This window comes from Fusarium falciforme, chromosome 11 (assembly GCF_026873545.1).
Source record: "Fusarium falciforme chromosome 11, complete sequence".
NCBI lineage: Eukaryota > Fungi > Ascomycota > Sordariomycetes > Hypocreales > Nectriaceae > Fusarium > Fusarium falciforme.
Genome location: NC_070554.1, coordinates 1,439,430 through 1,461,635, shown reverse-complemented (window position 1 = coordinate 1,461,635; position 22,206 = coordinate 1,439,430). Strand labels below are relative to the sequence as shown.

General features: G+C 50.6%; 7 protein-coding genes and 1 pseudogene across 8 annotated transcripts, besides 1 other annotated feature; 5 read left to right on the top strand and 3 right to left on the bottom strand.

Moving 5' to 3' along the window:
• Nucleotides 1-2,016: 2,016 nt before the first annotated feature.
• Nucleotides 2,017-3,417, top strand: NCS54_01339900 (F-box domain-containing protein; the record flags this gene model as incomplete). Its single annotated transcript, XM_053158593.1, has 1 exon — nt 2,017-3,417. The coding sequence occupies one exon, from the start codon at nt 2,017-2,019 to the stop codon at nt 3,415-3,417; it is 1,401 nt and encodes a 466-aa protein (XP_053014568.1).
• A 272-nt stretch (nt 3,418-3,689) lies between these two features.
• On the bottom strand, nt 3,690-5,675 carry NCS54_01339800 (FAD-binding PCMH-type domain-containing protein; the record flags this gene model as incomplete). Its single annotated transcript, XM_053158592.1, has 6 exons — nt 3,690-3,717; nt 3,772-3,809; nt 3,864-4,168; nt 4,218-4,835; nt 4,894-5,287; nt 5,352-5,675. The coding sequence occupies 6 exons, from the start codon at nt 5,673-5,675 to the stop codon at nt 3,690-3,692; spliced, it is 1,707 nt and encodes a 568-aa protein (XP_053014567.1).
• A 623-nt stretch (nt 5,676-6,298) lies between these two features.
• On the top strand, nt 6,299-7,979 carry NCS54_01339700 (MFS domain-containing protein; the record flags this gene model as incomplete). The annotated part of the gene is made up of 4 exons (XM_053158591.1): nt 6,299-6,473; nt 6,531-6,803; nt 6,869-7,296; nt 7,347-7,979. The coding sequence occupies 4 exons, from the start codon at nt 6,299-6,301 to the stop codon at nt 7,977-7,979; spliced, it is 1,509 nt and encodes a 502-aa protein (XP_053014566.1).
• Nucleotides 7,980-9,024: 1,045 nt separating this feature from the next.
• On the bottom strand, nt 9,025-10,026 carry NCS54_01339600 (Hypothetical protein; the record flags this gene model as incomplete). Its single annotated transcript, XM_053158590.1, has 1 exon — nt 9,025-10,026. The coding sequence occupies one exon, from the start codon at nt 10,024-10,026 to the stop codon at nt 9,025-9,027; it is 1,002 nt and encodes a 333-aa protein (XP_053014565.1).
• A 1,166-nt stretch (nt 10,027-11,192) lies between these two features.
• NCS54_01339500 lies at nt 11,193-11,826 on the top strand (annotated as a pseudogene). The gene is made up of 3 exons: nt 11,193-11,314; nt 11,370-11,547; nt 11,602-11,826.
• Nucleotides 11,193-11,826: a sequence feature.
• A 243-nt stretch (nt 11,827-12,069) lies between these two features.
• Nucleotides 12,070-13,584, bottom strand: NCS54_01339400 (Hypothetical protein; the record flags this gene model as incomplete). The annotated part of the gene is made up of 6 exons (XM_053158589.1): nt 12,070-12,164; nt 12,216-12,344; nt 12,392-12,785; nt 12,833-12,972; nt 13,034-13,206; nt 13,259-13,584. The coding sequence occupies 6 exons, from the start codon at nt 13,582-13,584 to the stop codon at nt 12,070-12,072; spliced, it is 1,257 nt and encodes a 418-aa protein (XP_053014564.1).
• Nucleotides 13,585-13,989: 405 nt separating this feature from the next.
• Nucleotides 13,990-16,405, top strand: NCS54_01339300 (Hypothetical protein; the record flags this gene model as incomplete). The annotated part of the gene is made up of 10 exons (XM_053158588.1): nt 13,990-14,056; nt 14,103-14,313; nt 14,364-14,677; nt 14,734-14,965; nt 15,025-15,097; nt 15,144-15,214; nt 15,266-15,411; nt 15,460-15,663; nt 15,715-16,165; nt 16,213-16,405. The coding sequence occupies 10 exons, from the start codon at nt 13,990-13,992 to the stop codon at nt 16,403-16,405; spliced, it is 1,962 nt and encodes a 653-aa protein (XP_053014563.1).
• A 2,366-nt stretch (nt 16,406-18,771) lies between these two features.
• NCS54_01339200 (Hypothetical protein) lies at nt 18,772-19,925 on the top strand (the record flags this gene model as incomplete). The annotated part of the gene is made up of 3 exons (XM_053158587.1): nt 18,772-19,023; nt 19,087-19,574; nt 19,625-19,925. The coding sequence occupies 3 exons, from the start codon at nt 18,772-18,774 to the stop codon at nt 19,923-19,925; spliced, it is 1,041 nt and encodes a 346-aa protein (XP_053014562.1).
• Between the last annotated feature and the right edge of the window lie 2,281 nt (nt 19,926-22,206).

The following is a 22,206-nucleotide window of genomic DNA, read 5'->3' as shown; positions in this document are numbered from 1 at the left end:
ATTTATTTCGGAAAATATAAACCTAGAATGGAGTGGGAGATCTGGAGTGCTAAGGCTCCAGTGATCGAAGATTCCAAGGCTTCATTCAAACATCAAACATCAAACAAACGTTAAACCTAGGATGAAGTGGGAGATCTGGGGTGTTAAGGCTCCAGTGATCGAAGATTCCAAGGCTTCATCCAAACATCAAAACCACCTGTCCGTGATGAAGTGGGAGATCTGGGGTGCTAAGGCTCCAGTGATCGAAGATTCCAAGGCTTCATCCAAACATCAAAACCACCTGTCCGTGATGAAGTGGGAGATCTGGGGTGCTAAGGCTCCAGTGATCGAAGATTCCAAGGCTTCATCCAAACATCAAACAATCTGGAGGATATGGGGTGCTAAGGCTCCAGTGACCAGAAACTCAAGGCTGTCCGCCTCACAAATATCAAATCATCAAACAATCTGGGGGATCCAGGGTGCTAAGGCCCCGGCGACCGAACAATCCAACGCAGGTGTGGTAATAGAAGCTCTTTCCTATTTTTCACCCACGAAGGTGTTTTTGAGGTTTTAATGAGGCCACACTCTGTTACGCAGAAACATCTCGCACCAATGGCTCGAGTGGGAGTGTTGAGATCCGTTGCTTTGACGGATCAATGGCTATTCCGATCCATTGGTGGCTGGGATGTGGATGTCTTCTTGTCTATAGCTTTCGCTGGTTCGCGCTAGTCTTTCTTCTTCTTTAATCAATACAACATGCTCATCTCAACACTCAATAACCCCCAAAAACGCCGTGAACACCTCAATCGCACGATCAACCATGTCAATCGGCATGTAAAATCAGACTGCCTAGCCTGTCAAGGAATTCAGCTTGGGCAGCCGAGGTCAAGGGGCCAGAAAATAACAGCTCTGCAGGAGGTTGACGGCAACAAGAGGCGGCATCGCGGCCGGCAGACGGTCTACGGCTGCAAGAGGTGTAATGTTGCGATTTGTAACTCGCCAGATTGTTGGTACTTATACCATAGGCCAATTTGTTAGGCTAGTAATGTACCTTTCATTTCGCGCATTTTAATTGGACTGACCCCCCTGTCGTGACCCCGCCGGAGGCTTATGACAGCTCATGGGATAAGCAAGGTTACCTCTTTACCTACCACCCTAAAAGCACACACGAATGCTCAGCGTCCTAGTCGAGTGGTTAACTCTTCCTTACTCCCGCTCCTATAAACTCTATCTTCTTTCCGCAAACCTAAAAACCACTTTTTTGTTTAACCCCTAGAGTCTCAGTTCAAGGCCTTTTAAGCAAGGTTACCCTTTTCCCTCTCATCCTAAAAGCACAAAAGTGCTTGGCGTCTGGTCAAGTGGCCTTTAATTCCGCTCCTAGAAAATCTCTCCTCTTTCCGCAACCCTATAACCCTACTACTCACCTCTGACCAGACGCCCACCTAAAAAAACCATCCACCTAAAAACCAATCTTTTTGCTGTGTTCTCTCTAGCCTGCGGTTTTTACTTATTTCTTGTTCATTAACTCCTGGGTGTTCTGGGAAACCCCCTGACTGATGAATTGTGTCATGAGCATATGAAAGATACCTGCACTGCGAGACCATTATAGCTTTCAAACCCTAATCTTTTCGCTGTCTCTCATGCTGATTCTAGTTCACTTTTTTTCTTATGCATGAAATCCTTCTCGCCCACCATGAGTATCCCCCTCGCCCGCGAACTCGGTCGTGAACTCGTGACGGATGCCTGCGCAGCTGGACCGCCAAAGTTTTCAGTTCACGCCGAGGTGTGAAAACTCTTCAATTTCTTCGTTGGGGTTTTCCTATCAAAAATTAAGTTGTTGGGCACATGAATCTAGGCAACCATCGCATGATGCCACGTGAATCGATCGTCTTGGTTAACTTATAACTACAACTTTGTTGGCTGCTGACCGCCTCTAGCTCTGTTTTTCTTCACCTCCTTCACACACAACATCGTACCGTACGTCTTTGACGATTGTTCCGTTCAAGTTCCCAATCGTCTGAGACTCTATTATCCATCATGGTTATCTTTCTCCCAGATGAGATCTGGATGCAGATCTTTTTACACTTCAATGTAGTCCTCCAGGACAATTACCGCGACCTTGAGCCCCTCAAAACTCTCACAGCACTGAGCCTTGTATGCCGACGATTTCATCATCTGGTTCAGACTCCACTATACCGAACAGTCGTACCCTGGGGACTAAACGAATACTACTTTGGCGATCATCTTCTCCTAGCTACAGCCCTTGCCAGCAACCCTCATCTTGGCTTTTCGACCCGGGAGATTTCCCTCGCCAATGGGAATCTATCAATAGAGGATAATCTCATGGATTTGCTTGGAGATCGAATTGGGTCGCTAAACATGTCCTCAGAGTTCATCGATCTGCTGAAACGCGACATCATCTTTGGACGAAAAGGATCTGGCGTTGCGAGCTTCCTCCTTGCGTTGTTGCCTCGTTTGCGATTGATGGAACTATATTTCTACAAAGAAACATCCTTGACGTTACCATACCTGCTGGGTGGATGGCTCAGCCAAAACACGGGCGAGCCACATACCATTGCAAACCATCTGCACAATCTACAAGAGCTTCGCATTACGGCCGCGCAGGGGCAGACCTGCGTATACATCGACTATTTCGAGTCAATCCTCCTTGATCCGAACCTTGGAAAGCTTGGACTATCCGGGTTCGACTGGACAGATGGCAGGATCATGGATATGGAATGGTCGGATTACCCGTGCAATTTGCGACAGCTGAATCTCGACAAGTGCATCGTGGATGCGTCAACCATGAGGGACGTCTTATCCCGCCGTAAAAGGCTTGAGGATTTTACCATCGTTGCCGGAAATTATGATATAGCCAACTATTCTCTCTACGGAGACTGGAAAGGGGACCTGTACGAGTTCGGAGACGTTCTTAGAGAGTTGGGTCAAAACTTGGTCAGGTTCGGGCTTGACACGTCCGCTTACCAACATAATCGTAATGCGACGGGCAAGATCGGGTCTCTTCAGAGCTTGAAAGCTCTCACGCATCTCTCAATCGCTAGGAACGACTTTGTTGGTGCGGAGGACAACCCGAGCGCAATCCCTCTGGCTGAGGCCTTGCCCACGTCAATTGAGGTTATAGACTTTAAGACAGATGTAATCGATTACCAGATGAGACAGGGGGTATACGGCTATGAAAAGCTGCATGACGAGATGCACGGCTTGGCATTGGGTGGTCAATTCCCCAGCTTGCGTGAAATCACACTGTTTCGGCCTGGAATGCCTGTACAACATGGATTCGAGAGGGAGGTTCCTGGGTGGGATATTGAGGACACTCCCTGGGCTGTTGGTTCAGCATTTGAGTACGAGTATTACACATACATGGAGCTGTGTATGAAGCGAAGGGATGACGGATCTGAACGGGTGCAGAATGTATAGATATAATACAAACCTAGCACAAAATGAGGTCACTGCTCATACCATGTTTCAGCGCATGAATTCACTCAGCACATGATTCTTGTAGAATTTATTGAAGGAACTTAGGGGAACACCATTATTGTTCTTGACCAAGCCACCTTGGGAGGTTCGTTGTGCCTTTTGGAATGGAAATGCCATCCATAGTTAACCAAGGTACCACCCTGTTTGACCACTGGATCGATTCCCATAGTCCCTATTGTAGGACTGGAGAGAAACGTCTCGAAGTTACGTTACTATCTGTTGAACACTTTGCCTGGGTTCCTAATCACTGGTAGTCAGTACGCAGGGCATGAAAGGGGGGATCAAACAACTCACATAATCCAGTAGGGATCCAACACTCCTTTCAAAAGTTTCTAAACAAATGGTCAATAAAACAGTTGAAGCTCTGCACGGACAACACGACTTACCATGACCTGGATAGTGTCTTGACCAACCTCTTGCAACAGGGCATCCTTTTTCCCAATGCCAACTCCGTGCTCTCCTGTGCAAGTGCCTTCCATCTCGAGCGCGCGCTTGACCATGGTCTTTACCGCCATCTTGGCCCTCTCAGCCTCTTGAGGGTCCGCCTTGTTGTATGTGATGTTCTCGTGAAAGTTGCTGTCGCCGATGTGTCCTTTGACACAGGCTTTCAGGCCTAGGGAAGCGGCGTGGGCTTTACTGTCTTCGATGATGTCGGCTAATCTGCTCAGCGGAACGGCCACATCGGTGTTCCCTATTGATGTGTTAGATCTTGTTTCAGTCAAGTGGATGGCAGGTCTTACACATCTCTTCGCCATCCTGCCGCATCGCCAAGAGAGAGTAGAGCGACTCTTTCCTTGCCGACCACAGCATTTTCTGCTCATGCTCATCTCGTGCGAACTCGAAGGCAAGGGGACTATACGGCTTCATGATCTCGCGGACCGTGTTGATGTTATCGTCAACTGTTCCTTTCGTGCCCGAGAACTTGAGAAACAGTGTTGGCGTCTCCTTCCAAACGCGTGGTCGTGTTGCACCGCCCTCGTTGACGATTCTCATCTGTGTTTCGTCCATGAGCTCGACAGCTGCTACTTGAACACCTCTCCGGATAATGTCGGCAGCGGCGGAAACAGCGCCCCTCAAGTCGTCGAAAGGGACCACCGCCACGGAGAAATGGTCTGGTACAGCAGCGAGCTTGAGGGTCGCTTCTGTGACGATGCCAAGAGTACCCTCAGATCCTACGATGAGGCCGTTCAGGTTGTATCCTGCGCTGCATTTGCGGGGACGGCGTCGAGTCTTGACGACACTGCCGTCCGCGAGAACCACGGTCATGTTGATGACCCAATCCCGCATGGTTCCGTAGCGAACAGCGTTGGTGCCAGAACAATTGGTGCCAATCATGCCTCCGATCTTGGCACTTGGAGCTACAAAACAGATCAGTCCTAAGCAAGGAAATACTGCGAGGACGAGAGTTGAACTTACCAGGATCAATCGGGAACCACAGTCCTGTTCCCTGCTTGGCAAGCTCATGGTTCAGATCCGTCCAGCAGACACTCGGTTGCACAACAACGTCCATATCCTCCTTGTTAAGCTTCACGATGCTGTCCATGTACGCAAAGTCTATGCTTACGCCTCCAAAGGGAGCGCTTATGTGTCCCTCAACCGAGCTGCCTCCGGAAAACGGGATGATGGGAACCTTCCACTTGTGGCAGATGCGGGCAATACCACTGACATGTTCGGTACTTCGCGGATAGGCCACAGCGACTGGTAGGGTATCGACGTTTACTGAAGACCATTCCGAGTAGCCGTGTGCGAGGAGGTCGTCTGAATCTGTCGAGATGATGCCGTCGACGTCGCTAAACAGGGATTGGATCTCCTCGATGGTCCGTAATCCTCGACATTAGCGCTGTCTGCCTGTCCATATTTGGAGGAATAGCTACCTTTTCCATGTCCTTCAAGGAAGCATAGTTAACTTGTGGCAGTCTGCGCTCGTCCAGAATTGGAGCGGCTGCTGCGTCGTTGCTCGTACTTAGTGTTGACGCGCCGTAGCCCATAGCGGCAGCTATGGCCATCGACGCGACAACCCCAAAGGCGCTAATGCCTTGAGGCTTGCTAGCATGTGTTGACGAGCTTGGGCCATTGTTCTCTGGTCGAGCTGCTTGGGACAAGCTCCGTCTTAGGGACTTGGGAGATGTTGATGGGATGCGACGAGACGCTCGAAGATGTCGCAAAGAGGATGCTAAGATGGTTGATCGTGGTATCATGATGAAAGCGATCGTAGCGCCGGCTGGTGATCGTGCGCTGGTTGTATGGTTCATCGGTTGGCTATATGTAGTTCCATATAGCCGACTTCCCGTCCATACTCCAACCCCGGAGAGGGCCGCCAAGTCATTACCATTCCCGACCCTCAGATCCAAAAGATAGGAGCCCCTCGATATCGGTGAAATGCTTGACAAACGCCGACGACACATCCAGGGGCCCCCGGATGCGACATCCGAGGGCTTCTCCAGCCTACCAGCCCCCATGGGGAGCGGGCGCTGTGCCCGAAGGCCGCAAGGTTCAGCTGACGATGACTTTTCCCCGCGTTTACCCCATGTTCCGAGGTCGATCTAACCTTCCTAGATAAGGTATTCCGGGGTTAGCTGTGGGGGAAAAGAAAAGATCGCATCATGGGGGAAGGGAAGTTGGAGGCGTTTTAGACCAACACATCTAGGCTCTCGGACGTGACACCCGAGGGCATCTTTGGAGGCGTCTCCATGATGAACGAAAGGCTAAGTTAAACGATATACGATACGTATATTAAACGAGATAGCTCCCTTTTACAATTGCCACCAACTGCTCATTCTCAACCCATTCTTCTCATTATCTCTACACTCTCATCTTGACCATGTCCGTCGACGCTGCCGAAAAGCAGAGGCAGAGCCTTGATCCTGCTTCCAAGCAGTGCGAAACCATCAACAATGATGAGCTTTACAACATCGACCCCGAACAGGCCAAGAAGGTTGTTCGGAAGTTGGACTGCGTCATTATGCCTCTGATGGCCCTTGTCTACTTCTTTCAGTGCAAGTCTCACGCTGGAATCCTGTAAAGTGGCAATGCTGACCTTTATCAACTTGCAGATCTCGACAAACAGTCCATCAACCAGGCCGCCATCTTTGGACTCCGCGACGACCTCCACCTCACCGGAGAGCAATTCTCCTGGGCCGTCTCCCTCTTCTACCTCGGCCAGCTCTGCTCAGAATACCCTGCGGCTTACCTTCTCTCGCGACTACCGATTACCCTCTATGTGGGCTGCACTATCGTCGTCTGGGGTGGCGTCAACATGGCCATGGCTGCGTGTCAGACCTTCCAGGGACTAGCAGCGGCGAGGTTCTTTCTGGGGTTTACTGAGGGTATGTCTTCCGTCGACCACAACGGCTGTCGAGAGCACAGGCTAATCAACCCACTCACGCTACAGGAACCGTTTCTCCCGCCTTCATCATCATCACATCGAACTGGTACGTGAAGAGGGAGCACCCAATCCGCGTGGCGACATGGGTCTCCATGAACGGTGTCTCCCAGATCATCGGCGCCCTTATGATGTACGGAATCGGACAGTCCAACATTTCTCTTGCTCCGTGGCGCACGTTGTTCATCATCTGCGGTGGCTTGACATCCTTGGTGGGCGTCCTTTTTATCTTCATGATGCCGCGGGATACATCTACGGCCTGGTTCTTGAACGAGTCTGAGAGAGAGATTGCTACTCAAAGACTAGCTGTTGACCGAGCGACTCGCGATCGGGCCGAGTTTAACAAGAAGCAGGTCAAGGAGGCTCTGCTGTCGCCTATGACATGGATCTACATGATGATGGGTTTGTGCATCACCTTAACCACTCCCATCATGAAGGTGAGTCAAATCAAGCCCTTTCTGGGCATCGTGATGCTAAAAGTTGGTAGTTCAGCGCCAGTGTCATCAACGGCTTCGGTTACAGCAAGCTCCATACAATGCTTGTCGGAATGCCAGCAGGAGCTTGCAACACGGCAACAGTCTGGATCGGTGCTCTCGTCCCACGAATGTTCCCCGGAACCCGAACCTACACCGCCATCGGCCTCTGCTTTGTCCCTCTTCTTGGCGCTGTCCTGCTCATGAGTCTTCCTCGTGAGGGCGCCGAATGGGGCATCGTCGTGTCCACTTGGCTTGGAGGTTGCTCGTCAGCACTGCTCAGTAGCTCAGCTAGCATCATTGCCAGCAACGTCAAGGGAAACACAAAGAAGAGCGTCGTATCTGTCGCATTTTTCATCGCTTATTGCGTAGGATGCATTGTCAGCCCTTTCGCCTGGACCTCAAAGGACGCACCCCGCTATACCAAAGGCTGTATCTTGAGCTTGTCATCCATGATTGGTCTCATCATCACCTACATCGTATTTGCTATTGTTGTCAAGCGCAAGAACGCAAGTCGAGATGCCAAGGCGGCAGATGGGCAGGTTCAATATGTGGTCGAAGGCTTGGGAGGCAGTCAGCAGGCTGGTGTGTCGACCGACTCAGATCTCACCGATGTCCAGGATAAGGGCTTCAGGTACACCATCTAAGACGTGGAGAAGGACTCAAAGACTTGCAAGTGGTTAATTTTGATAAGCCATTATATATTCCTTTCTCTATCCCAGTTACATGTTCATCGCGTTCTTACATAGTCGAGACCACCTCGGTTCCTCTTACGCGACTCTTGCATCTATGCATATCCGATCGCGCAGTCATCGTCTCGTTCTCCCCGTGAAGACGAGGCAGCTCACAACAGCTCCCTTCCACTATCTTGATTGTAGCCTCCCTGCATTCTCTGTCCATATCTCTGTGCTATATTGGGCCCGCTGGGAATCACTTCCATGAGAACCTCACCAGACTCGTCTTTCGGATATCTCCCGTGATACTCGTCATAGCAGCGAGGCATGGCGGCTTCCCCAACAAAAGGTGGATTGGAACCGGGCCCGACCCAGACTGGCAGCGGGAGCCCATCAATACCCACGTTCCTCACGTATGCTTGTGGTGGAGCTGGTAGGATCCACCAGTTTTGAGATCAAATAAGACGATACTTTATTCTGCTGCCTTGAGATCAGCGGGTGAGAGTTTGACGGATTTGGCCAAAATAATGTCACTCAATATTGGTGATCCAGTGAGTATGCTTTTGTGAAGATCACTTCACAGAGGCAGTTTTCAGGCATCCAAGACATCCATGGAACGAGTCGCCTTGAAGCAGTAGCAGAAGCAACAAATTCGGAATGCTCTGCCTCAGTGACTTCCTTCCCCAAGGTTTCAACTATTCTGACCGGTGCAAAAGGCTCCAAACAAGCCTAGAGCATGGGTTCTTATTAGCCGCTCAAGGCACTCGAGGACATTGCGATTGCAGCCCGGCTTGTTTACTATAACGAGACAATCGTTAGGCTCACATCAGTAGCTGTAAAAATGAACGTCATGCCTTTAGATTCAAACTATCTACGGAGTACATCGTTAACAAAGCAAACTCTAGCTCCGCAAGATGTCCTCAAGGACTGCAACCGAGAAATGCGTTTTCTCAACCTATCTTCTTTGTGGCAAGCAAAACATCCTCAGCGTTGTTGTAGCCCATCAAATAATACCTTCCTACATGTCGAAAGTATCTGCCTTTCCATACTCCCAAAGAGTGCCCTCCTTCATGGCAGCCATCATCCACTCACGACACGCATGGTCTGTTCTCACAAACTGCTTGCCGAACATGGGCACTGAAAACTTGACGGCAGACACGAGACCTTGTGGGTCATGTATTTTCGCGTCCGTTTCATCGATCAACGACGGCGTGAACTCGTGATCCGCAAGCACAATACTCATCGGCCTCGCCAGCTTCGGGTCGCCTCCGGTCTCGAGCCGCCAGTGCTGTCCAATGGCCTCCTTGAAGTTCCATCTCTGTATTCTATACAGACGGGGCCGGGCTATCACCATGTGTTCGAGGTGTCTTGCTCTGGCCACACGGTACCATAGGTCCTCCTCAGCGAGGTCCACCTGGAAGCCCGCCAGGCTTCGCAGTTTCGGCCATCGTTCCCAGATGCCCAAGTCATTCGTCCAGAAGTCCACGGTGCGCAGACCTCCCACCGTCACAAATTCCTCGACGTTGCTGAGGGCACCAAGTCCATCGAATAGGCCTTGGCCAAGATGCGGGTCAAGCTCATTCTCCTGGGCGAACCTGGGAGCTGGCAGCTCCAAGATCAGTCGGCGTACTGAGCCGCCAAGCTCAAAGAGCACCTTGCGGATGAGCGACCCCAGCAATGCCGACTCTTGAGGAGCCGGGGTACAAACGCCCAGGTAAAGAGACGAGGTGTTTTCGAGGGGTATGATTGGTGGTAGATTCGTGCTGGGGGTAGATGTCTTGGCGAAGGACAAGCAGTTCCAGAACTTCTGGATCCTTTTGTGGCTGTCCAAGTAGACGCAATGCTGCCTTAATATCCGAGTCGCTGTCCCATAGGTCGCGCGGCAGACCTGTGACCAGGCGACAAGTTGTTGGACCTCTGGTAGCGATACATCGACTATCGCGTGGGGATTTGTGATCGGCAACGAAGCTTCCACAATTTGCAGAATAAGCTCGACGGGGAGACGAGGCTGGTGCGTCATCTTGGCTAATGTGCCGCGTAATCTCAAGCTCTCGAAAACTCGGGCTTTTGTATCTTGGCTATTCTTTGCTGCCTGAAGAGTTTGGGTCTTCGTTCTAGGCTGCAAGAATCGACATGGAAAGGGTGGTTGTCTGATAGCCCAAATGGAGGAATGAGAGCATAAAATCCCTGTTAGGCAGCCACATTTTCCCCTCGTTGTCTAGTCAACAGGAGTAATCATCATCGAGAGGATGATCAACATACCTTGATATTTCGTTAACAATCCTTACAAGTCCCTTCTCGTTTATTTAAAGGATTTTTGTTGCACTATGTCACTGATGACTTCTTCTAGTTTGTTTTTTTATCCTTGGAACCCTATTCCAAGTCAAAGTGTTGAGCGTCCAGCCTGCCCTTTAACCGATATCAGGTAGCCTCAATTCAAGCACCTTATAACTAGCTGCCTCGTCACAAGCATCCTAGCAGAGGGATTTCAGTTCCCCTTTTGAACTGACCATCACGAAACCTTCTCTAGTCTCATGGTGTTTTCAAAATCTTCTCTCAGCGTTTGCCAAGTCTGAGTGGAATGCAAATACCCTATACCAGCGGTGGTAGCTAAGTGAGTTAGACAAAGGACATTGTAATTTTGCCATTTACTAAGTATGGTGGATTCTCGATTTTTTTTATTCGCGACGCTGAATTAGGTGTGTCCGGCTTGAAAATAAGGCTTTAGGGTTAGACGTATTCGTGGTTTAAAGGAAGCCATAGTTATTAAGAGACCCTAAATATCTCGCTCCTCATCTTCAAACTAAGGCCAATCGTCAATAAGCCCGTAACCTTGCTCTATGATTGTGGACCTGTGCTACTATTTTGTGAACAAAAGAGCTAGGGTAAATGGTATCGTTCGGGGAACAAGCTGAGAGATGAGGTACCCCGGAAGCAAGAAATTGGCCTCAGAGAAACCCGCGGAGAATTGAGCCAGGAGCTGAGACTTCGATCGCTTCTAATTACCTATCGCAGCAGGTTACGGTGGGTGACGAATCCTGCCAAATTGCGAAGCGTGATCCAAAATGACGACTATCGATGCTATCCCGCATTCAGCCCATCCCCACCTCCCTTGAATATTTGACGCGGAACTGCTCATTCATAAAGTGAGGTGATTCTCAGGCTCGGCTACTTTCATTTCCAAGCCAGTTGTTTCCTGTCCCTCTAACCATGTCTTTTGTCCGATCCGTCATCCCTGAATTTGAGGCCGCGAATCAGAAATATGCGGCCCAGTTCAACAAAGGCGACCTGCCTCTCCCACCAGGACGGTAAGGAATCAACGCCTAATCGGCCGTCTGATCAATCTAATTGGGCTTTATTTAGCAAAGTGGCAGTCGTAGCGTGCATGGATGCTCGTCTCGACCCTGCAAAAGTGCTTGGACTCGAGGAGGGCGATGCCCATGTCATTCGAAATGCCGGCGGCCGTACCATTGATGCAATTCGGTCCCTCGTGATCTCGCAGCAACTCCTTGGCACACGGGAAATTGTTATCGTCCACCATGTAAGAGATCAAAATGTATTCAGATCGCCACAGGAGACGCTAACAGGCGGTTAGACTGACTGCGGCATGCTGACATTTTCTGATGTCGAGCTCAAGGAGAAGATCCGGGATGAGTTAAAAGAGGACGCAGAACATATTGCCTTTTTGCCATTTGGAGATTTGAGGAAAAGTGTTCTGGATGATATTGCCATTGTAAAGAAGAACCCCCTGTTGCTCGACGTTCCTATTACGGGATACATCTACGATGTCAAGACTGGCAAGATTGAGAAGGTAGAATAGCGCGAAAGATAAATTGTGCAGTAAGACTTTAGAGCGAGATATGATTCAACAACTTTCATTACTGACGTCCCCAGTAGTCTGTGCCAGGGGAGAAATAAGCTTTGTGGTTGAGAGCCTGTCTGTCGGATATACACAGCTAGCTAGATCCGGACTCATCCAAAGATAAACTGACTCAAACGTACAACGTTAAAATTCCCTACTGACTCGCCATTCTTAATTACCCACAACCCATGGATCCCCAGTCTAAGTGTACCAGCTCGGTTCAGGGATTTCCCCCAACAAGGCCCAGCTGCCCACTTCACGGAACTTGTAAACGATTGGGTCGTGGAGAGAGTGGACTAGACGTCATTTTAGCGCCGTACAGCGAATATCCAATGGTTCCCACTTACGGCGAGTGTTGCGCCAGAACCTGTCAAAGCCGTACTTTGACAGGCCGGATGAGGCGCCGGTGAGCTCAAAGAACTTGCTACTCACCGTAATGGCGGCTTCGATTGCAGTTGCTTTTGATGCTGCTACCTCTGCTTTGGGTTAGTGAATATGCAATGACAAGGGGGGATCTACTCACGGACTGCAATCTCGCCACGTGCTTCCTGGGTGAGCTCCTCTCTTGGAGCATGGATGAGCTTCGATATGCGCTCAGCTGTGCGGTCAACGAGGGCCTCGGCTGCCCAAAGCGACGCTTGTAAGCGTCCGTAGCCTTCCCGGATATACCACTCGTCTGTGGCCTTGGCCTTGTCGTCCCCGCCGTATGGCCAAGCTCGAGTGCGAGTGCGAGTGTACTCGGTGGCAGCCTCAAGCGCTCCAATACCGACACCTACGTGGACAGCTGCAAACTGAAGCTGTACTGGCGGGAGAATGAAGTCGTGGTATGCGTCTCGGGGTGTGAGCTCCTTGTTTTCATAGCCGGCAATGTGCTCCCAGGAGAAACGCACGTTTCGGATAACACACCCTCCGGATTCCTGAAGCCCATTAGCTTAAATCTCACAAGTAGCCGAGTTGAACTCACCGTTAGGCGTTGTCCGATAACGTCCCAGTCGCCCTTGAACGAGATCCCAGGGTCCTTTGTGGAGACGTAGGCAAAAACATGGGTCTTTGCCTCATCCTCAAGGACCCCCTCCAAGACGGTCACGTCACTGATAACGCCCCCTGCATTGCGGAGAAGGAAGGATTTAGCACCGGAAATATCGGTCAGAGCTAGAAAACGTACCGGTGGAGAAGAACTTGTCACCGTTGAAGACAAGAGAGTCACCCTCATCCCGAGCAATCATGTCGGCGTTGCGAGGGTTGACGGCACCGCCAAGATAATAGTTGCCTTCGGTGAACTCCCGGAGCCAGCGGCGTGCCTGCAGGGGCGTTCCGAGGATTTGGGAGCTCCAGAACCTTTTCCGCGTCAGTGGTACCGCACGGGATTGCTCAAAGATGCAGGTCATACCATGAGTAGTGGTTGCCAATTAAGTGGCCGATGCTTCCATCAGCCTTGGCGATCTCTGTAGTCACCTTGTATGAAGTCTGCCAGGTCTCTCCTCCACCGCCAAACTCGCGGGGACCGAGAAGGTTGACGAGACCAGCGTCCTTGAGGAGCTGGACTTCAGCAAAGGGAGTTTTCCCGGCAGCATCTCGCTCAGCTGCGTCCAGTTTGAGAATGGCTGCCACTTCTCTGGCGCGCTTGACCCATCCTGAAGGCGTATCCGGCTTGGGCTCGTCCTCCCACCGCTTGTTGGCCTGGATGCGAGCCTGCTCGGCTTTGAAACTCTGCATGGTGAGGGGTTTTTGTCGAATGTGTGTGTTACTGTATCAGAGGGGGAGAAGGCGTCTCTGGTTGGGTGCGAGGCGAAGTGGTGTGCTACCAAAGGCTGATGATGGGGGGTTTTATAGACGAGATGATTCGTCTATCTCGACGGCCTGTCGACAGGGAAATATTTCCGCCTCACAGGGATCTGGCGGAGGTAGTACAGATGAGTTGGATGAATATCCTTGGTGTTTCGCCATTGAGCTGAGATGTCACGCCTTTGCAGCTATTTGATGCCCGCACTTGTTTGATCCACCGTGAAGTGGGATAACCTCGTGGCTCATGCATGGATTTAAGACGTTGGCCTCTCCGAGACTTACTGAATCCCCTCTTGCAGATCATCCTTGGGCTCTCGGCTGTTCAACGACTACACGATGTCTGAGACAGGAATATTCCCAATTTTCGATTCCGGCACGGGATATGGAATCATCGTGGGACTAGGTAGGACTCCAATTTCATCACTTACCCCCTGCTAAGACCTGTGTAGGCGGCATCTTTGCCATCCTCATGAGTCTCACGACTTTTGCTCTCAAGCGATATTTCTCTGAGGTTCAAGACTCCGAGATGTATCTGACTGCAAAGCGCTCCATTAAAGCTGGTCTTATAGCATCGTCTGTCGTGTCTTCGTGGACGCTGAGCGCTACGCTTCTTACGTCGACAACGTTTGGGTACTCGTATGGCATCGCGTCCACATTCTGGTATGAGATAACACTGGGCCCTGTCCTTTAACATAGACTGACTGGAGTAGGTACGGAGCCGGGTGTTCAGTTCCCATCCTAACATTCGCTGTCCTCGCCATTGAGCTCAAGAGAAAGGCGCCAAACGCACACACCTTCCTAGAACTGGTCAAGCACCGCTACGGAGCTCCCGGCCACATCGTGTTGGCTGTCTACTCTCTGATCTATCAGATCTTCATTGCAGTAAACCTTCTGGTCGGCGGAGCTGATGTTTTCCATCTGGTGACTGGCATGAACAAGATTGCTGTGTGCTTCCTGTTTCCCCTGGGAGTCTGCATCTACACTTTGTTCGGTGGTATCAAAGCTACTTTTCTCACAGAGTGGGGTGTGTATAACTCAATGCCTCTTCGTATTGCGTTGGTCTTGCTCATACTGTTATAGTGCACACTGTAATCATCTACGTTATCATGCTCGCATCAATGTTCGTCATGTACACAACCTCGGATCATGTCGGATCACCCGGAAGGATGTGGGAGCTTCTCAAAGACGCGTCAGAGATCCGCCCTGTTGAGGGTAATGCTGGAGGAGAACTCTTGACCATGCGGAGCTTTTACGGGGGCCTGGTCGGTCTCATCTTCTTGGGTGGCGGCTTTTCTGCGACTGTAGACTCCCAGTGAGCATTTATCCTCTTCAATCAATTCTGCGCAGGAGGCATGCTAATAAGAAACCCAGACTGTTCCAAAAAGCTATTGCTGCTGATCCCAAGTCAACGGTCGCTAGATACCTCTTGGGATCCCTCTGCTGGGTATGTGAGTAGGTTTTACTCTCGTTCTCGACTGACAACAAAACAGTTTAGTATCCCCTTTTGTATCGCAACTACCTTTGGTCTTGGAGGTGCTGCTTTGGAATACACAACCTCCTGGTGAGTGATGTCTTGTCGTGGAAGCGGCGCTCAACTGATGCTGATTTTCAGGCCTACGTACCCGACTCCCTTGTCACCAGCTGAGATCAACTCGGCTTTGGTCATGCCATATACGGCATACACAATCATGGGAAAAGGTGGCGTTGTAGCGGTTCTTCTCATGGTCTTCCAGGCTATCACAAGCGCCATGAGTTCAGGTGAGACTTCAAGTTAGTGACGCAACTACCAAGGCCTAACAGGATTAGAAACTGTCGCCGTAACCAGCTTGGTCACGTATGACTTTTACCGTTCATATATTAATCCCGAGGCGACTGGAGAGAGACTGGTTTTCATCTCTCACATTGCAGTTGTCAGCTTTGGGTTGTTGACTGCATGTGTCGCTGTCGGCCTTACCTACGCAGGTTTCTCTGTTACCTTTATAGTGACGGCTATCGGTATCCTAATCGATGGTATGTCCACAGTCCTCTCACATCTTGACTATGCTCTCTAACAAACAATAGGTGCCGTGATCCCCAGTGCCTGCACACTTTTCTGGAAAAAGCAGAGCAAATACGCTATTGTTCTAGTACCAATCATTAGCTCACTCGCCAGCATTTCGACCTGGATCGGTGTAGCATACCACAAGCACGGCACAGTCACTATCGCCACGCTGTCTGATTTCATCCCTACCGTAGCTGGCAACATGCTAGCATTGACTGCGCCCATCATTCTCACGCCGCTCATCACATACCTGAAGCCCGAGAACTATGACTTTGAAAAGTTCAAGGAGCTCCAGCAGGTTGATGACTCCGGCTTTGACGTCAAGGCCCAGACGGAGGGTGTTGCGGTCAAGACTGCCCAAGAGAGAACAGAAGCCGAGTTGGTGAATCTCCAAGGCATCGAGAAGGAGCTATATGTTGCACGAAACTATGCTCTCGGCGCTGCCTTGTTCATTGCTATTTCTTTGACCATGTAAGCAGTGATCTATGTAACGCATGAATGGTGCTAACGGTGTGCAGTCTCTGGCCGATCCCCATGTATGGAACGTCATATGTCTTCAGCAAGCCCTTCTTCACCGGGTGGATCGTGGTTACCTTTATTTGGGCATTCTTTGGGGCCATCGTTGTGACTCTTCTGCCGATTGTAGAGAGCCGAAGGGAGATTTACCTCTTCTTCCGTGCTGTTATTACAAGGAGATCGGCATCGGGATGAGTAGACAGCTCGACGAAGCGATCATGTAAAGAGATCCATCTCTCATTTCGTGGATACATTAGGATATCAACGGCTCAGTCTCTTGATATTCGAAAACGCGCACGTTACTTAATAATTTGTCACTGGTTCCACCCACGACAATGCACCTCCTTCTCCATGTCTGAGCGCAACGAGAACCGTTAGGTCCTATGGGCCATGGCAGGCGAGTCAAGAAAATATTAGATACATATTACCTAAATCAGTGGAAGGGAAGAGCACATTCTACTCCAAGGGGGGCCTGAATGTAGAGTAGAGGAAGATGACATGATGAATCTCTTGGTCATGGTTGACTTGATAGTTTCGGACCGCGACAAGAATGAGGTGCTAATTTCCCTGGGCCCAATGGCAAGGTACTTACCTCAAAAATATCTCTTTATTGACAAGGCAAGGTTCACTCGTAATTGGGTCTCAAGGTTCTTACTCAAGTTGAGATATGGTAGCTTCACAAGCGATGGTGACATCTTTAACCAAGCTGGGAGAAATAGGTAGGAATGTCCGGCGTGAATGCCCCTCAAGAAAATCCCTGCCAGTGAGAATTTGCCACAAGAACGACTTCTCCTGGGCCTTATTTATATGCCCCAGCCTGAGAATCGACCGTCTTCTCTTCCGTCTTCCCCGCCTGGAGTGTGTATCCACTGAGAGTCTCGCAACGGCTGGTCCAGACGTAAACATGGGGTCGAGTGGAGGATGCGGGTGAATGAGTCGTTGCTCGGACACAGCCCACCTCTTCATTCCAATCACCTCGACAAGCCGATTGTTGTTTCCCATCTCCTATCTCTCCCGAAAGCTCAGAGCAAGCCTGCAAGATAAGGCCCACGAAAGTAAACCACTTGGAAACTTGCCCGGTGCATCGACTATTTGAGAGCTGGAACGCCAGTCATCGTCGAGCCTTAATAAACCTCGTGCTAAACGGCCCAGACCACGCTAAAAAGAGAACAGATTCAGAACCCGAGTGCGTGCTAAATTAGTAAGCGGCACTCGAGACAAGACCCCTGCCAAGCTAGAGTGTAATTACGGAGGTATCCGTTCACAATCCGACGAGTTGGTTGACACACGTGTGTGGGTGGGATGTGGCATGTTGCCAGCTGAACCTGACGGGTTCGAGCTCCTCTTTGAGCGCCAGGAGCGCAAACAGCGGCTCTTTTCTGACAAGGACAAGCCTTTAGCACAACAGCTAGCGCAAGCCACTGTCCGACACCTGCAGAACGCTTGGTTGCCGTGATGGCGCTGGTTACGAGGAGGGTTGCGTCCGTTCGGTTCGCCGGCAGCTCTCTATCCCCCCTTGGGCAAGTCTAAACACCCATGAGACGCGTGACAATAGCCTTCTTGACGGTAAATGCGAAGAAACGGCTATTCTGCGGCAGAGATCTGTCTCAGATCGATCCCGAGTCAGTCGCAGACGAATTTCCTTGACAGGAGCAGTTAACCTTCCGGCGAATGTTCGAGATTGGGCCTAGTGCTGGTCTAGGGCATTCATCTCGCGCCCGTTCTCGTCAACTAACGACCGCTAGTGCATGACAGTGATAATTCACTGTCCAATACGCGTATGCTCTCATGAAGTGGGTTGGTCGCGGTCCCGCAGGCTAGACTGGACTCGACCACCTCCGATGACGGTCTTTGGGGGCCAAAATAACACCAGAATCGTGTGGTGCGAGCCACAGCCAAATGTTGCCCGTGTTTTTTTACCCCAGGTGGTCCAAGTCCTTCCCCGACCTCTCCACTGATCATCAACATGCTTTCCCCAGGCTCTCCACTGATCCCCAGGTCGTAAAAAGCAAAGATCATGTCGTACTTGAAGCTTGACAGGAATCCGATTCAGCCTTATCAACAGAACCATGCATATTGCACTTAAAACTCTGATGACTTGCATGGCTCGATTTGTCATTTCCTGTGGCTTATCGGTCAACCCTTAGCTCCAAGCAGACTTGGCCGTCACGGCAAACGACTCAGGCAAAAAAGCCACAGTCGTTACGACGGGGGGCACGGCCAATAGCCAAGCCTCGATCCAGGGGTCCAGTCCAGAGCTGAGTCGGCAATCGAAATAGCCTCCCATCCACACCCGCATCCTTTCCCCAGGCCAAGGTTCCTGGAGCCGGCGTCAGACAGGGAGCCTGTTTGGCCCACATCGGAACTTCCCCGTCGAATCTTGTGCATTCAAAGAGTCTCGGGCGTTAGATAATTGGGTGAACTACCGACGCTGCTCAGGATGCCCCTGAAGGAGAAGACCAACGTCTGGGGCACAGATACTTGTATTTGACGGGTCCGCCCACTGTCTTGGCTCCAGAGGTTCGCCTCATTCCTTTGCAGCACGGAACGGCCAGCGAAAAATGTCGACAACCACAGCAGTACCCGAGTTCTTTGAACTCAGCTGGTCGATCCTCTTCACCGTCTGCATGGGAAACGTCTTCTTTGGCTTTCTCGTCTGTGGTATTACGAGGTTCACCCCTCTAGCTCTTGTGCCCATCATCACATCCGCAGCTGGAGCCATCGCAAATGGCCTCTGTTACTACGCCAACTATGGGAATCACCCACCCATTCCCACAGCCGTGACCTCGACTCTTGGGGATATCCTCTGGCCGGTACGAACATTGGTGTCGACATTTGGATAAGACATGATTAACTGACAATTTTCGCGGAATCAGATTCAAGAAGTGGGATTGCTTGGGTACAGCTACATGATCCTTCAGCAGCTTCTAACAGGAAGCCGTCGGCGGATATTCCAAGGATTATTCTGGAGTTTCATCGGAGTCATTGTCGTGGTCCGTGTTGTCATCATCGTCTTCAGGGTGCAGTACATCCTGCACGGCAACGCGAGTCATCTCGTCACCGTCAACTACGTCCACATCGGATACTTTGGCTCCATCGCAATTCTTGAGTGCATAAGCGCCTATTTCCTCATCACGACTCTGGTTGCCGCTGAGCGTGCATCTCTTCAAGCCGCGCTGCGAGTTGGTCTCTTCAGATATTTGGCGCGAAGCACAGAAATTCGAGTGGCTCTTCTTGCAGTCCAGGGTGTTTTCCGAACGGTTACCCATGCCATCAAGACTCCGGGACAGCAGGTGAGCAACATCGGAAGCCAGCTTGATCGATTCGCCTACGCTCTCCTCTGTCTCTTTCCTGTCGTCTTATAGTAAGTATTTGTCTCATTTTCAACTTGTCCATGAACTGACCGCCATGAAGCATCGATTTGCTGGCGTCCAAACTCAAGTCAGGAAACGGCGGATCATCATCCTACACTGGAGCCAATGGCAAGACCCAGTCCAAGAATCGACAAGAAGCCTCGGCCAGGGTGATCACCATTGACAGGAAGGGGGGCGAGGAGGCAGTGTATGAGTCAAGGATAACTACTCGGAGACACAGTTCGCAGGAGTGCATCATGGAGACGGAGTCTTTCGGGACGGGTCCATCTGATGTTCCGCTTGAGGAATTAGATGTGACTGCCCATACAAATGATCGGCGACATAGTCGGGTTGGACCTTGAAAGGGTTGATATGTTGATTCCCTGTATTCCTAGCCAAGCGAACACATCTGTATAGATAGCCACCTTAATATTTTCTTAATCTGTTCAACCGACATTCCCAAGTTATCCTCTCCAATAACTGCGAAAGCGACTCTCGATTCACTTTACGTGGCTCCATGATAAATCATACCGTCAGCTATGCAGACCTTGAGGAGGGCAGAGAAGGGCGAAGATGTCTTATCAAATTCACTGACTGATAAATTGCGTTAAGCATAACAGTCAACAACATGTCCTTCATTAATTGCATGGACCAGCAAGGAGATATGTCGACATCCCATTGTGCTCATATCAGAGTGAGATCACATATACATAGCTTGAGCACAGAAGGACAAGACACGGCCTCGTACCATGGAATGACATAACAGTGAGCACTGCAGAAAGTAGTGCCAAGTTTCTGTAGAATGAATGACTATCTGTCTAAACGAGCGTCCTTATATATCCAGCCTCCACTCCACCGCTTCACCAAGGGCCCCTGGTGTTAAAGATCCAAGGTCAGTCCTCGTCTCGATCGGTTAGGGCCTCAGACACTCCCATGATGCCACACATGCGCTCCAGGTGTGGCAGGGTTCCCGGGCCACAACAGATTTAAATGCAGCCGCAAATATCCTGGCAGGCAAGAATGCAGCTAAGGTTGCCAAATGGGTCGGGGGTGATACACCAGTCCAGGTAGCACTGTTCATAGCACTTTCTGTCGCAGGCCTGAAGACGTGTTTCAGCTGAGGTGAGGGCTATTTTCTGTTAGTGATACCGCATTGTTTTGTGATGCTCGAGGAGAGAACTTGCCTGCACTAAAGTCTGCCTCAGTTGGCAGAGCCGTACCAGTGACGGCCAAGGTGGCGAGGACGGTGACAAGAGTAAACTTCATGCTGACTGAAAACTGAAAATAGATTCTTTGTTGTTGGGACGCTGAATAGAGAGACGAAGTATGATAGCTTGCTAATGTTTGCTATTGCTTGCTGGTGACATGATGAGAAATCAAGAAGAGAGAAACCAGAGCTCTTTTATAGTTTTGTTCTCTTGTCTGATCTTGTTTTCTCGTTGTTTCCTCCTTCACTGCCCTGAGTTCTTTTCTTGTTGTCCTCTATTCCTCTAAGCTTACTTTTGTCTTGGCCTTGCTTGGCTACGCATCTATGGTTCCGCATCCTCCACACTACCCCATAACTCAATCTTCCCATCTCTACACAATCCACCAAGATTCCCCGCATAGTTTTTAATTTCCACAAATGAGACAGGACTGACTCTCTCCATCACGGCAGGCAATCTGACATGTTTTGTTACCTCACTATTAGTTATGGTTAGTGTGACCTTTAAAAGCGTCTTGCCTTCCCCTTTCAGCACCACCGCCCCCATGATCGTCAGGCATAGACGCAATGCCAAGATCCCCCACGGCGATTATCTCTCCATTAGTAAGTGGCCTCTTTTCTCCTCAGGTCATGAGTACATACCGCATACCTACCAAAGGCTGGGCAGTGGTTTAAACAATGCGAGAAGCTCTTTAGGATCGGCCTAGATCGTCCACGATTGGAGCGATGAGCCGCTGCCAGGCCCGACCCGCGACGGCCCGGTTGCGGCACGACTGGCGAGGGACGTTCCAATACTACGTAAGCCCTAGTCGACTGCTGCGGCGTCTGTTTAACCGAGACAGGGGTTTCTCCTCGCACTGCTAGCCAAAAGAAGAACACAAATGCTGGCTAGCAGTATTGGGCTCATCAACAACGCGGTAGCGCCCAGCTGGCACATGGGCTCCTCACCAAGGGCGTCCGTAAGTTCTAGCAAGAAAAAGGTCATTTGTAGCAACCTGTCCCGCATTTGCAAATTGGACTCTGTCAATGCAGATGTTCTATATCGACACCATGGCTATCGACGACGTCTCACGTTTGCCTACGTGTTCGACGGGAACGGGTTCAAACAGTCAAGGGGCATCTACCAAGGTTCGATGCGGCCGACGTTATGGCCGATGCCAAGATGCCAAGGTGCCCAAACCCGCTACATCATATTGGCGATTGAATTAGCCATCGTTGCCACCAATGAGCAGGCGAAGACTAGGTGGTCTCCTGTCCTCGTGCCTTGCTTAATTATCACGCACTTGAGGGTTCCCCAGGCGGTCATGTAGTTTATGTGGCGAGGGGGTTTTTCAATGGGGATAACCCGGCCGTGTTATTTTACGGTGAGTAGGCGAAGGCGAAGGCGAAGGCGAGGGCGAGGGCGAGGATAAGATTGATGGCCGGTTTTAGTTTAGGCA